Below are 13,299 nucleotides of genomic sequence, written 5' to 3'. Positions count from 1 at the left end.
GACCTCTCCGGGTTCTACCCCTCCTCTTCCGTAGGACGCGCGTGAACTTGCACCAGTTGCGTGTGGAGAACGGTCGGTGTGCGGTGGCGCCGCTCAGTTACGTCTGGATCGTCCCCGAGGCAACTCCACCGTGTCTGGAGACGATCCGCGCCCTCTCTACCCGTTTCACCATCGATCATGTCGCCGAGGATCTTGTTCTCTGTGTGATATTAATGCCTTTTGTTGCAACGTTATTTTACTGTGTGTATCGTGAATCGAGTGGTGACGTTATCGTCAAACAGACCGGATAAGAGAATGCATCGCAACGGGGAATACGATGAGTTTGTATATTGCCACGTGAAACACTTCTCTTTCACACGTACTTTCACGCACAGAGAAATTCGATTTCCCACCACGTTGCGTACGCCGTCGCCACCACCACGATCCAGCTCTTGCGTACGCGTTGGTGGCTACGACGTGAGAACTTAGTACAGAGGGGGCTCTCGATATATTGCCACATCTGCGAATTTGACTCTTCTACAGCTGCGGCAATATGTCAAGAGTCCACTGTGATTTAAATTAACGGCCTGGTTGGAGTTTAGTGTCGAGGAATATTGTCTTGATTCGCGGGGAGTACTTGATACAGGCGGGGAACGGTGATCTAGAGGAAGAGGGACCGGAATGCGTTTGATTGCTGGGTGTATCTATATACCCAGTCGGATGTGCAGTAGATTCTCGTATCTCCAGGCAGAAATTGACACAGATATACGTTGCATCTGATTACTATACACACTAGTGATTTATAGTATTATCGAACCATGTTAAAAATTACGCGCGGAGGAAATTTATTGTCCCAGTGAAGATAGTGGATGTCCATGAATATTCTAGTGATGTTTGTTCATTGAAATACATTACAAATATTAGAATATATTTGAATACGTGAAGCTAATGGTACCATATCGATCCATCCTAGATGAAATATTTTTGAGTGATAGTGTACCTGATTAACATTAATCGCCTGCTAGTCTGTCGAATATATACGTTACTGGAGCATTGTTATAACAAAACTGAACAGAGATTATCCGTCGTGCAGCGACGTGTGTATGCGTGTATGTTAATTGAGCTTGTAGATCGTGGTCGCGCGTGGTGGTATTACGTAAACGTGTGATCTTGTTGTTGCCGGGATTATCCTATCGGATACGTCGTGATTACGAACCAGGGAACTCCTTAAAGGTACGTTTTCACGTGACAGTAAGTCGTGACTTTTACGGTCGTGACACTAAATGTTATGAGTTATGGTGTTGGTTTACATTGCCGTACAGTGTCACGTGTCTAGGGATAAATCGATACCGTCAATCTCGAATTGTATCGATACCTGCTTGTATCGAAGGAAAATGAATATACAGACATTTATTAACAAAGTAATATAACCTGTACTTGGACGCCAACCACCTGTTCACATTCATTAGCTTTCATATCGATTCCTCGCTCCATTCGATACGAGTACTTTGTTTCGATACCGAGTACATATCGTAACAAATTATCGATAATAAAAATAGTAGATATCGAAACGGAAAAATCGATTTACTTGTATTTACTTGGATCGGTTCTTCCCTAATCCACAACAACGAAAGTCATGACTTTCACTGTCACGTGAAAACGTACCTTAACCGCATTAGACCCGCCGTCGGGATGCCTTTTAAGTTTCTCCCACCCAATTCGACGTGTCTCGACAAACCTTGGTTGCGTACTCGGGTCGAATGATCCGCTGCCGCTTTTGTTCCTTTCCTAACCTCTAAAGGACACCTGTTGCTTCTTCTTTTCGCTCGTTTCGCGCCTCCTGGCCGAATTGGATTTCATCGAGTTGTGTACGATATTTAGACAGAATTTCAGAAGTTTGTTATGTATATCGAACCAATAGAAATCGATATAGGTTATCGTTGATAGTTCTAGCGTCAAAATATTCACTTATTTTATGTCTGATTATATTATTATTTATCTCGTTTATAAATTCTTTAGTGGTTAAATGAGAAGATGAACCTATTGCACTCTGAAAAATGTGAGAAGAACCGCGTCCAAACAAAATGGCGGGTCACGAATGTGTTAAATATCGTTAACGTGTAAATTATTCAGTTATTTAGCTCAGCGTACTAATTGACATTGATGTATAACCACTTCGTTTTGAAAGTGGTGTAAAGTTCAATTTCGAGAAAATGATAATGTGCCAGTCATGTGAGTAATATTGCAAAACGTACACGAACAAGAAAAAGTAGAATTATATCAGTTTGAAAATAAACGGCCCGTATGTACAGTCTCGTCCATAAGTATCAGATTTTAGATGAGATGAGAACATTAGATGATGAACTATTTGACATTAATATTTTATACTATGAATAATTGTGTAATGTTTTTCCAAATTTAGTGATACTTAAACAGAGTGCATCCATGAACTTAAGGGATATGTTCTGCATCGTACAGCCTTGACACTCACCCGCGAGTCCGTTTATCGAAGCCCTAGTCGGTTAAGATATTTATAAATAGTTGATGTAAGGAACAGCTAACCACGTGAGCGGAACAATTGTTATTATGAGTCTCACTGCTGTAATCCACGAGGACAGGGAATTGCTTCCTCCTTGCAATTTCTCGTTCGAAGAAGGAATTTAATTCCCTTGGAGTGCTTTTCCTCCATCTTGGTTGGCTTACGCAACCGTTCCTTTTAATTATCGCTGAATACAGATAGGTTGTTTGTTACGAGACACCAGCAGCCACACTAATTAAACAAAATTAATGTGAATCGTGCGTTTGTTGTCTTATCTGACACTGAGCAAGAAACGAACGTTTTATGAAATTCAGATATTTTTGTGCAAAATATTCGTACAAAACGATTGCAAAATAAATACCTAATCTCTGAATTTGTAAGTGGTGAATCTCAGGCTTTCGAGGCAACATCGTAGTCTCGAGTCGTGTCAGTTCGATCAATGGATTCGTATCGGCGTGTTAATTGGGAACGCCGGCGCGAGTCGAGCCTAACGAACCATCATCGATAAATAACCAGGCACGTGTGTATCCACGATCGGAACGAGCTGTCTCGAGCTCGTAACTGTCGCCGATTATGTAACAACCCCTATTGCAAAATGAACGTCGTATGCAGGAAGCTATGCGTCTGAACCGGTTGGCCATCTCTGCCGCCAAGGCACGCGCTGGTAAATACGTAAAAATACCTGCTCTTGACAATGAGCAAGACCACTCTGCGGGGGAAATGAAAGCTAGTCGACAGGGGCGGGGGGAGTGAGAAAACGGAGACACGTACAGGGTCCACGAAAGGCCTCGAGATAAAAGTTCTTTGGAAGCAGAATCGATGAAAGGGAAGATGGACGACTGGATTGATGTGGAGAACAGAGAGAAAGAATAATGTGGGTGTGCAGACACCTCTCGATTATAAACTGGCTTGTTCTACACGATTATTGTCCAGGTGTTATCCCCACCACTGGGAGGGAGAGGGGGGCGTGAAACCTGTCAAGCGCATATTTTATTGCTCCTCCGCTTTTACGAGGGACTGACGCATTTCTCCCTGTAAGATTATTAAACAGAAGTTCGAAACTTCTGGGTGAAAATTGATCCAGACGCTGTCGTTAGAAGGTTAAAAACTTCTTTCGTTATGAAACACTTGACACATGTATACATATATTCCATTCCGAATGGGGATAGTACATCTGGTTGCGCCCTAAGCATTGTACAAATTTCAGGCATTCACAAAAGCGACCTAAGTTTTTTTACAAATAAATAAAAAAATTTCAATCCAATAAAAGGTAGAACTTCAAGATTAAATTTTAATCTCCCGATAAGAAAGAAACTCAGCACACACTTTGTGGATTCTTCTTGTTAGCGGCGGTGGAAACCGGTCGTGTCGCCAGTGACGGCAGAAAGTGGGCGAAAAACGTCGAGTGTTTCGGGACAGACGCGCCGCGATGCGTCGGTGAGGGGTGGGCGGGGGGTGGAGTTGGAGGCATCGGGGGGGTGGAGTTGGGGGCATCGGGGGGGTGGAGCGTCCTCTTTTTCGCGTAAGCTCGCGATTCAGTCCGCTGGTGAGTGTCGCGCGCGTGTAACACGGCTCGCGCTCCGCACTGCCCTCTCCCCTCCCACCGCGCGATTGGACACGTGCGTCGCGCGCATACCGTACCGCCTTATTTCAGGCCATTCGGTCGACCTTCCCCTTCGTCCCCCCATATTCCGCACGCACGCGACCGCTGTCACGGCATGCCTACTTCCGGGAGCACGTGACACCACGCCGCCGTGTCCCGCTGGAAGAATTCCACCGCGCGCCACTGTGTTCTCTTTGGCCTTTGCCATTCCCCTGGGACCCCAGCCGCCTCTTCTCTCGTCCCTGTGACACCAGGATCGCACGGATCCCGCGATGGTATGTCCGTCTCGTGCGTTTTTCGAGAGCTCGTCGTGCCTCCCGTTCCACGATAAGAAGAGGGCCGCCATTTACTGGCTCGACCCACGTATGTGCATGTCTCTCCGCGTTTCATGGTCGTATCAAGTGACCTCGGAGGTTATCACTGTAAAAGTACATTGTCGGGGAACAATATTCCGCCCGAATATTTCGCGCACACGTATCGTTCGACCTCGACAGATAGTGTTGGCGATACATTTGAATTGTATCGATACGTATTCAGACCCAGAGTATCGATACTTGCAATTACAGAAGGAGTAGTGAACATAAATCATTTATGTAAGCGGGTATTCTTAGGTAATAGTGTGGAAAAAAAATCGACCAACCATATAGGAAGCTCGCGATTGGGCCACTTTTCTTTAGGACCTGTTATGTTACAGCAAGTGCAGCGATTGTATCAAAATGTCGATATTTATGGGTTAAGTATATAAGCATAATAGGTAGAATTGAAAAGTATCGATACTCAGAATATCTATACTGTATGGACCATCACTACTTAACGGACAAGGTTGTAAAGCCGTTGCACGCTCTGACTTCATCGACGAGTTCGCTCGAGGAAGATTTTATTTTTGCGTAACGGGTTATCGGCTTCGTGAAGCTGGCATCGTACTCCCGGTAACCATTCTCGTATTATTTTCTGCGCTCTCGACTGGCGACCGCGAAAATGTTCCCTGTAACGGGGAGAGAGAATCACGTGAGCGGGGCACGTGGTATTCGATACGTGCTCGAAGGAAGAGTAACTTCGTTTAGCTGTGAGGCAGTGATTAATTCCTGATGAATTCGATTGATCGTTCCTGATTGACTCTCGGTCAGAGATGCCTGGAGAAATTATAATGTTAAGTTCAGGGGCTTCGATTAAATCGCTCTGCGCCTTCGAACTTTGAACTGCGCGACCCCTCCTCGGTAATTGCACGCTCGTATCAATTCTGCGCTGGCCACGTCAACGCGCTGATTTCATTGCTCGTTGAAATTCTCTGCCAGCGATCTCTGTCGCATAGTATGTATTGCGCAATATATCTGCACGTAGATGCAACCTTTTATTTTTTGTATCATGCGGCTGATAAACCGGTATCGCAGATAACCCTGCGGTTCATAGGCGTAAATTAAAATCGCCTCGACACGACGACGGGACTGTATATCACACACCGTGCTAATGCACAGCACAACCGTTATTGCGACAACTTATGATCCCTCCAATTATGAACTTGCCTGGAGTAGGGACGTTCAATTTACTTCAAGAAATCGATTCTCGAATCAATTGTCGAATCTTAAAAAATTGAAACCAAATAATCGATCGAAAAATCGTGAAAAATCATTAATCGATCATATCCTTATTAAATAGGGAAGGCATTTAGAAATATCAATTCTCGATTCTCAGAAAAATCGAACAGCAGAAAATCGAATCAAATGATCGATTTTTCGAATTGGAATCTGGAACAGTATAAAAATAATTTTATTTTGTTTCAATTTAAATTTTCAATTTATTTCCCTCGCAACTGTGCCATTTTCCAACACACCAACCATTCGTTTTCTGCTTCCAGGGTTCCGGATATCTAAAGCGTGCGAATACTGACCGCCTCCATGAAATATTTAATCAGGTAAACAGTCCTATATATAACTATAACATCGACAAGATCGTAATTATGTGCGCTCGTTATTTGCTTTGGTATAATCGAATTTCCCGGGTAATTGCAGTACGCGTCGCAAGAGAAGAATGGCGAGAGGTTCATGACCCCGTCCGACTTCGTGCGAATCTATCTTGGCCTCTACATCGATGCAGACTATAATCCTGACTCCGTTAACCTGCTCGCCGGTATCGTTGACACCAGCAAAGATGGGTTAGTAGTAATCCTAATCTTTAACCGCTTGAAAAATGATTCTTAACCTTGCGTCCATTGTAAACTTGCAGGCTCATATCGTTCGCCGAGTTCCAGGCATTCGAGGGGCTGCTCTGCGTTCCGGACGCCCTGTACAAGACAGCCTTCCAGCTGTTCGACACTAATGGAAACGGAATGGTTGCATTTGGTGAGTTTACATCGACGGAAAGATGGTGAAACAATCGGAGATGGAGACACCAGTCTGATTCCGTATTTGAGTTTACAGAGGAGTTCGCTGAGGTGATGCGGAAGACGGAGCTTCATCAGAGGATGCCCTTCAACATGGACAGTAGTTTCATTAAACTATATTTCGGGAAGGATAAGCAGAGGCTGATCAGCTACGCCGAGTTCAGTCAGTTCTTACACGTAAGTGCCTTCAGACACTCTTTGCATTCTTCTTTGATCAACGTTCGACGTTGTTGTATTGCTCAGGATTTCCACGAAGAATACGCGACGGAGGCTTTTAAGAAGTTCGATAAAGAAGGACAGGGTTTCATCTCCGCCTTAGACTTCCAGGATATCATGCTAAGCATCAAGAGCCATCTATTGACCCCGAACGTTAAGGACAACCTGGTCGCTGTAAGTGTCGTCCGTTTGAAATAAAACCCAGATAGCACACGACACCTTAAAGACGCCTATTTCACGGCTATTTTAGGTTTAAGGCGTTATTAGGCATCATGTACTATCTGGGGGATCATTATTAAGGAGAATGGCGCATTGAATAACGTTGTTACAGGCGGCAAGTATCGGTCAGTCCGGGAGGAAAGTCAGCTTTCCGTATTTCATGGCGTTCAATTCCCTTCTGAATAATATGGAACTGATAAAACGTATTTACCTGAACGCGACGAATGGTCACAGATACGACGAAGTCACCAAAGGTATATATTTGAAGAGTTCTAGGGAAAGTTAAATGAAAGTTCGAAGGGGTAATAACCAGTGTGTGTGTGTGTGTGTAATGCTGCTTTCAGAGAGGTTCCTTCATTCCGCACAAATGATGTCGCAGATCACGCCGCTAGAGGTGGACATTCTCTTTCAACTTTGCGACCTTCTGCATCAGACTGGGTGAGTATCGCCGATTCCGAGACCGAGTTCGTTCTCTTCAGCGTCGATCGATCAGAGGGAAAAGGGTCGCGTGGAACGGGGCCGAGAAAACCCCTGCCCGGACAAGCGGAAAAAGAAATTCATAAAAAGCAATTGTGTGTGTCCACGCTGGCCTGGTCAACGAGAAGCAAACATACGAACAAATGATATGTATATAAAGTCAGAGTAAATAATGCTATCGTTGCACCAGCAAGCACGTCGTCATCATCCATTACACGAGCGACAAAATCAATTCTAATCGTCTAAATCGCCCGCCGAAAACAAAAAAGCTTTCCATATTACTATTTCCGATCTTCAGTGAGCGACACTCGAGGTTCCCATCATTGAATGTATTTGTTTACGTGTTTACGCTGCCTGGATATGATCAGATCTACGGAAGATGACGAGGCAGATTCGCGGCTTGGGTGCGTCTTTGTATTACCAGAATAATCCTCACGTGCTATAACTCTTGTTCTAACCGCATATATATTGTTGGCCTCGCGCGAAAGCAACGGGAATATCGTGGGTCTCCGTAGCGCACGGAGCACAACGAATTTAGAAAATTGTCTATAAAACCCTCGCATCAGCAGTGTGTATCCATATAATAGGAAACACCTGTAAACGATTCTGTTCTAAATTCCGATGGTTTGCCGTCGATCCTTAGAGACTCAACGATTCCCATTCCTTTTGCAAATTCAATGTATTTGTATGTACATATATGTATATATATATATATATCGATAACACCATTTTTGTCTTCACCTACTTTCTTCAGTATACAATCGATCGTAGGACGATGGTATTTTGCAAACATTTGCACACCGTGGGCACTAACGATTCACCCCGTTTCATTTTCTCCCTATCACTCACTCACTCACCCCCATGTTCAACGGCTATGACAGACTTTAAGGACACGTTTTTAAGGATCTTTGTTCGCCAGGATGTATTTTTAGTATCGCTCGACGCAGTGCCATCGACGTGTTCCACTAAACGAACATCCCTAGACACTCAACCTCTCCCCGTTCTTATAGGATACAAAGAGACAATGAAAAAAAAAAGAAACATATATATATATATTAATTTTTTCATATAATACATATATATTCATATTTTCTCTCTCGAATTTCGCGTCAACGCTTTCATGCCCACACGGACGCGTCACGATCCACCTATATTCAGCAGGCATTTTCTCGGGTTTCAGGAAAATTGTATACAATGATCTCGTGGCTATGACACCTGAGCAGTATTTCAAGCAAATTACAAAACGCCTAGCCGAGATCAAGGCGGTATCGGTAATGAGAGAAGACCTACGGTTCACGCCGGTCGGATCCCAGAGTTTAGACCCTCCCCAATAGGGGAAACAATGTTACCAATTCGGTGTTTATATCCGTTCCTCGATAAAGTCATTGTTATATCTATTTCAGAGTCCGGACGAGCGAGGTGTGATCGTGCAAATACTCGAGAGCGGATATCGGTTCGTGCTCGGCTCTATCGGAGGAGGTACGTCCCCTTGGGATCTTGATTCGACCATTTACCCTTTGCAGCCGTGAAAACAGTTCTAGGATCGCAGATTCATTGCACGGCAGGGATTCGCGCGATTGGGTGACACGATGTAGACAGGGCGAAATTGTTGAAGAAGAAACGTTGCTTCCTTCTCGTTTTGTTTCATTGATGCCTCTAGCCTAGGGTTTCTCATTCAGAATTAGGGTGTTATTAGAACTGCAAACAGGATTAACAAGTAGAAAGAAACGTATTCTTCGCTATTTCACCTGTAACCGAACGAAAAGGTCATGACTTCCCCCAATTTCGCGAGTCACCCTGCACGGTTAGGCCCACTCTTTGTACCCATAAATAGAGCAACTCCTCGCGGAGAGGGAGGGCTCGATTAAGGTAGAGGTATATACGATATAAGAACTAGACAAGAGGAATATTCTGTTCAGCGGTGGGCGCGACAGCTGTCTATCCGATCGACCTGGTGAAGACGCGGATGCAGAACCAGAGGACCGGATCCCTGGTCGGCGAGCTGATGTACCGAAACAGCTTCGATTGCTTGAAAAAGGTTGGAATCGAAAAGTCTCGCCACGACACACCGTCTGCATTGTTAATCATGAAGCTGTGGTATTGCGTTTGACAGGTAATCCGGCACGAGGGTTTCTTCGGTCTTTACAGAGGTCTGCTGCCGCAGCTGATGGGTGTCGCGCCGGAGAAAGCGATCAAGCTGACCGTGAACGACTTCGTTAGAGATAAGTTCATGGATAAGAATGGAAATTTGCCTCTATTCGGGGAAATTATATCCGGTGCCTGTGTAAGTGATCGACGAGACAATTTATTCCCATGATCCCTGGACCACCTTTATCCTCTCTAACCTCTATACAAAAAGTCAGACAGTTTCTGACAAGCATCGTTTGTTATATTTCAGGCTGGAGGGTCTCAGGTGATATTCACGAATCCCTTGGAGATCGTTAAGATCCGGTTGCAGGTGGCCGGTGAAATAGCCGGGGCCCAAAAAGTCAGAGCTTGGTCCGTTGTTAGAGAACTTGGCCTTTTTGGGTTGTACAAGGTAAGCTTGTCAAAGACAAATCATCGATTTTGATGAGCATATTATATTTCTCTATGCGAAAAGTATACCAAAGCTAGATATAAGAACACAACCGTCTAATTGTAACGGACTGAAGGCTTAAAATTCAATAAAATGATATCTCTCGTTTTACAGGGTTCCAGGGCTTGTTTCCTCCGAGACATTCCCTTTAGCGCCATCTATTTCCCCATGTACGCTCACACGAAGTCCCGATTGGCGGACGAGGGAGGATACAATACACCACTTTCGCTTCTCGTTGCTGGTGCACTCGCTGGTGTGCCTGCAGCAGCGATGGTCACTCCTGCGGACGTGATAAAAACCAGATTGCAAGTACGTTGCCTCCCCATTTGACTACTTGCCCATTCTATTCGAATAATAGCAAAAGATTCTACCTATGCGCCTAATTTATACTCACGTATTTTTTTTTATTCTCACAGGTGGTAGCCAGAGAGGGCCAAACGACGTACAACGGGCTGCTGGACTGCGCGAAGAAAATTTACAGAGAGGAAGGAGCCAGGGCGTTCTGGAAGGGAGCTTCAGGTATGAGATTCTATTATATTCGGTGACCGAGAATACGTTCTCTTGAGTATCTTCGCGGTAGATATGATATTAGAAATGCAGGACAATATATTTTAAGTTGTATACAAAGAGAGTTAGTAATATATTTTGATTTGGTCGATTGCATGCGCGGGGATTGGCTCCCTGCCGCATCTTTCGACTATTCTTCCCCTCCAATATGACCTGACAACTTGCTTCTAAGTGAGTACATTCTTTTTCTCTCTGCCTGCCAGTGTCTCTCTCGTGGTTTTGTATGTTTTTTCTATTTTCAGTTTCCCACGTCGACATCTATGTTTTCTCTCGTTTTTCTCGTTCTCTCACCCCTTCTCTCATTATCCTCCTAATTTTCAACCCCCGACGAGATTTTTTTCACGCCAACAGTGTTCCGTTTTCCTCATGTGATTTGCTCTCAGTCATCGTGTTTGGAAGTTCTCAGTGCCCCGAATTGTTCAGTGAACTCCATTAACATCTCATCGAACAAAGTTTTATTTCTTAAATGGTATCATCGCGTAAATCTTTATTCGGACAAAGAACACGAATATGTGTGTGGATATCGGCCGATTATCGAAAGGGTTCTAAATTCCATCCTTTTTTTCTCGTTTTGCAGCACGAGTCTTTAGATCGTCGCCCCAGTTCGGTGTCACACTTTTCACCTACGAACTCTTACAGAGGCTCTTCGTGGTCGACTTTGGAGGATCGTAAGTACTTCACGTTTCCGCGAAATAAAGTTGAACACGCATAATAACGGAATATGTGTCGTTTATAGACGACCTGCCGGATCAGAGCTAAAGATACCAGCGACTGGAGTGGCGCAGGAGATACGATCAACGAATCCGGATCACATAGGCGGCTACCAGATAGCCCTGCCGATTTTCACGGGTATAGAAACGAAATTCGGTCTCTGCCTGCCCAGGTTCCAGGCGGGCAGTGTCGGTCAGCAACCGGAGAAATAAAGCTTGTAGCGAATATCACCGTTGTTAGGGTAAAAAAACCGAAAGAAGCACGAGGCTCCAATAGAATCACGACAAACCGAGTCAATCGTCATCCGTGTCCTCTTCGAGCCGTTGATCGACCTGACGAATCTAGGCTCGAATTCACCCTGGGAAGCACCAACGACATCGCGTATCCTATAGTCCTTCAATCAGAGAGTCTCGAATGAAAAAGAAACTCCGGCGAAAGTGGACGACAGGGGAGATCCAAGAGAGTTATTATAATCCAAAGGAATCTTGAGAACCATCGCGACATCCAGCCTGGATCAAGGAAACAAAGTAGTAACAAATTTAGCACTCCTTTCTGAGGACATTCAAGGGCGGAAATTCAACGCGCACAAGCTCTTCGTGGTTCGCCTTGGAGGGGCGACACCGGTACAGGAGTTTAGCCTAAAGACACTATCGAACTAACGTTTCTTAATTGCCCGTTCAACGCTTACCGATCACGCGCGTAGAACTCGAATCGATTGGCAACGCGAAGAAGCAGAACATTCTTGTCATACACACTGTCCACCCCGCGACATTGCGTTTCACCGTTTGCACCAGATCCCACTAATATTTCCCTCGGTAATTGCACCGTTTCAAGCCACACAATTCTTCGCTTCCGTGGTACTCTTTAACGGAAAGGAAACTATATAAACGGGCGCAAAAGGTGAGACGGACACTGATCCCTTCGAATTCAAATCGAAAGGATTAGAAACGTTGTTTATTTTGAAAACGAACATGCTTGTTTGTAAGGGTTCGACTATTTGTTATTTGTAGGTTATGTATACCGCCCCGGAGATAGCTTGCGTTCTCTCCAGCCTCTGAGTCGGTCTTAAGAAACAATGTTCTTTAGGATTTACGGCTCGTTTCCATAATTCTGTTTCCCTATTCTTCTAGTCGCGGTTGCCATTCGCGTTACGTCGAAAAGTTTCGCCAACGTTCCAAGAGAACCCACGATCTTTCAATATTCCGTTCAAGATATTCTTTTTTGCGTGACGCTTTTCGTCCACTTCTGCGTTCATCCACGAGAAAGTAGATCGAGATCTATTTGTAGATAAAAAATTATATATCAGCTCGAGACGTGTAACGAGGACTGGATCCTCCGTCCTTCGAGATGGAGCTGTTTTTATCTCGAACCGTGGGTACCAATATGAATTAATCCAGTCGATCGTCGGAAATGCTCGAAGAATGATCCAACGTAATTGTTCATCTCTGTGAACACTTTACGAACACCGAAGTTCTATGCAGTCCAGATCGAAATTCATGATTACAAAAGGGAATAGGATTGATTTCATCCGTAGAAATGATGTTTCCTGCATTACCCGACGATCGGAACGACCAATAATCTCGGTGGTTTTTTCGTCGAGAAAAAAAACTCATGTAAACGCTCCCTCCCGCAGTTCGATATTTACTATTTATACGAAATACGATAACGGAAATAACACCGCTACTCGACTTGCTGTGAGTTAAGGCACGTTTTCACATTTTACGGTAACAGTCGTAACATTTAGTGTCATGACCCTTAAAAGTCACGATTTACTGTAGGGTAAAAACGTATATTCAGGTCGCTTGTGACGAGCATTTCATGGATCACCACGAGTCAGAGGCAACTTTGTGTCATTCTGATCGATCGGTTATAATCTACGATTCACGGTACCGAATAAACACTTCGAGTCCGCGACAGAGAAACGAAAATTCCGGCGATTATTGTTATATCAGCGACTAAGTATTATCCCCGTGATATCTGACACGTCGCCAATATTCAAATACGAAATAGTCGATATATATTTTCGTAAT

The 13,299-nt window shown here is 44.4% G+C and overlaps 1 protein-coding gene across 2 annotated transcripts; it reads left to right on the top strand.

Moving 5' to 3' along the window:
- Positions 1–12,221, top strand: LOC107192672 (calcium-binding mitochondrial carrier protein Aralar1). 2 transcript variants are annotated; one of them, XM_015581990.1, is made up of 17 exons: positions 1–321; positions 5,977–6,033; positions 6,131–6,273; positions 6,345–6,460; positions 6,539–6,678; positions 6,745–6,891; positions 7,049–7,190; positions 7,281–7,374; positions 8,594–8,684; positions 8,817–8,892; positions 9,333–9,451; positions 9,527–9,697; positions 9,812–9,952; positions 10,106–10,300; positions 10,408–10,510; positions 11,136–11,226; positions 11,295–12,221. In XM_015581990.1, exons 1-17 carry the CDS (start codon positions 295–297, stop codon positions 11,479–11,481), a joined length of 2,040 nt encoding a protein of 679 aa, XP_015437476.1. In that variant the 5' UTR covers positions 1–294; the 3' UTR covers positions 11,482–12,221. The 2 variants fall into 2 exon arrangements, with proteins under 2 accessions (XP_015437476.1, XP_015437478.1); XM_015581992.1 differs by lacking the exon at positions 1–321 and adding an exon at positions 4,119–4,396.
- Positions 12,222–13,299: the final 1,078 nt, after the last annotated feature.

The sequence above is a fragment of the Dufourea novaeangliae genome, unplaced genomic scaffold, assembly GCF_001272555.1.
Source record: "Dufourea novaeangliae isolate 0120121106 unplaced genomic scaffold, ASM127255v1 scaffold392, whole genome shotgun sequence".
Lineage (NCBI taxonomy): Eukaryota > Metazoa > Arthropoda > Insecta > Hymenoptera > Halictidae > Dufourea > Dufourea novaeangliae.
Note: the sequence above shows the minus strand (reverse complement) of the source record. Positions and strands in the feature narration are given on the sequence as shown.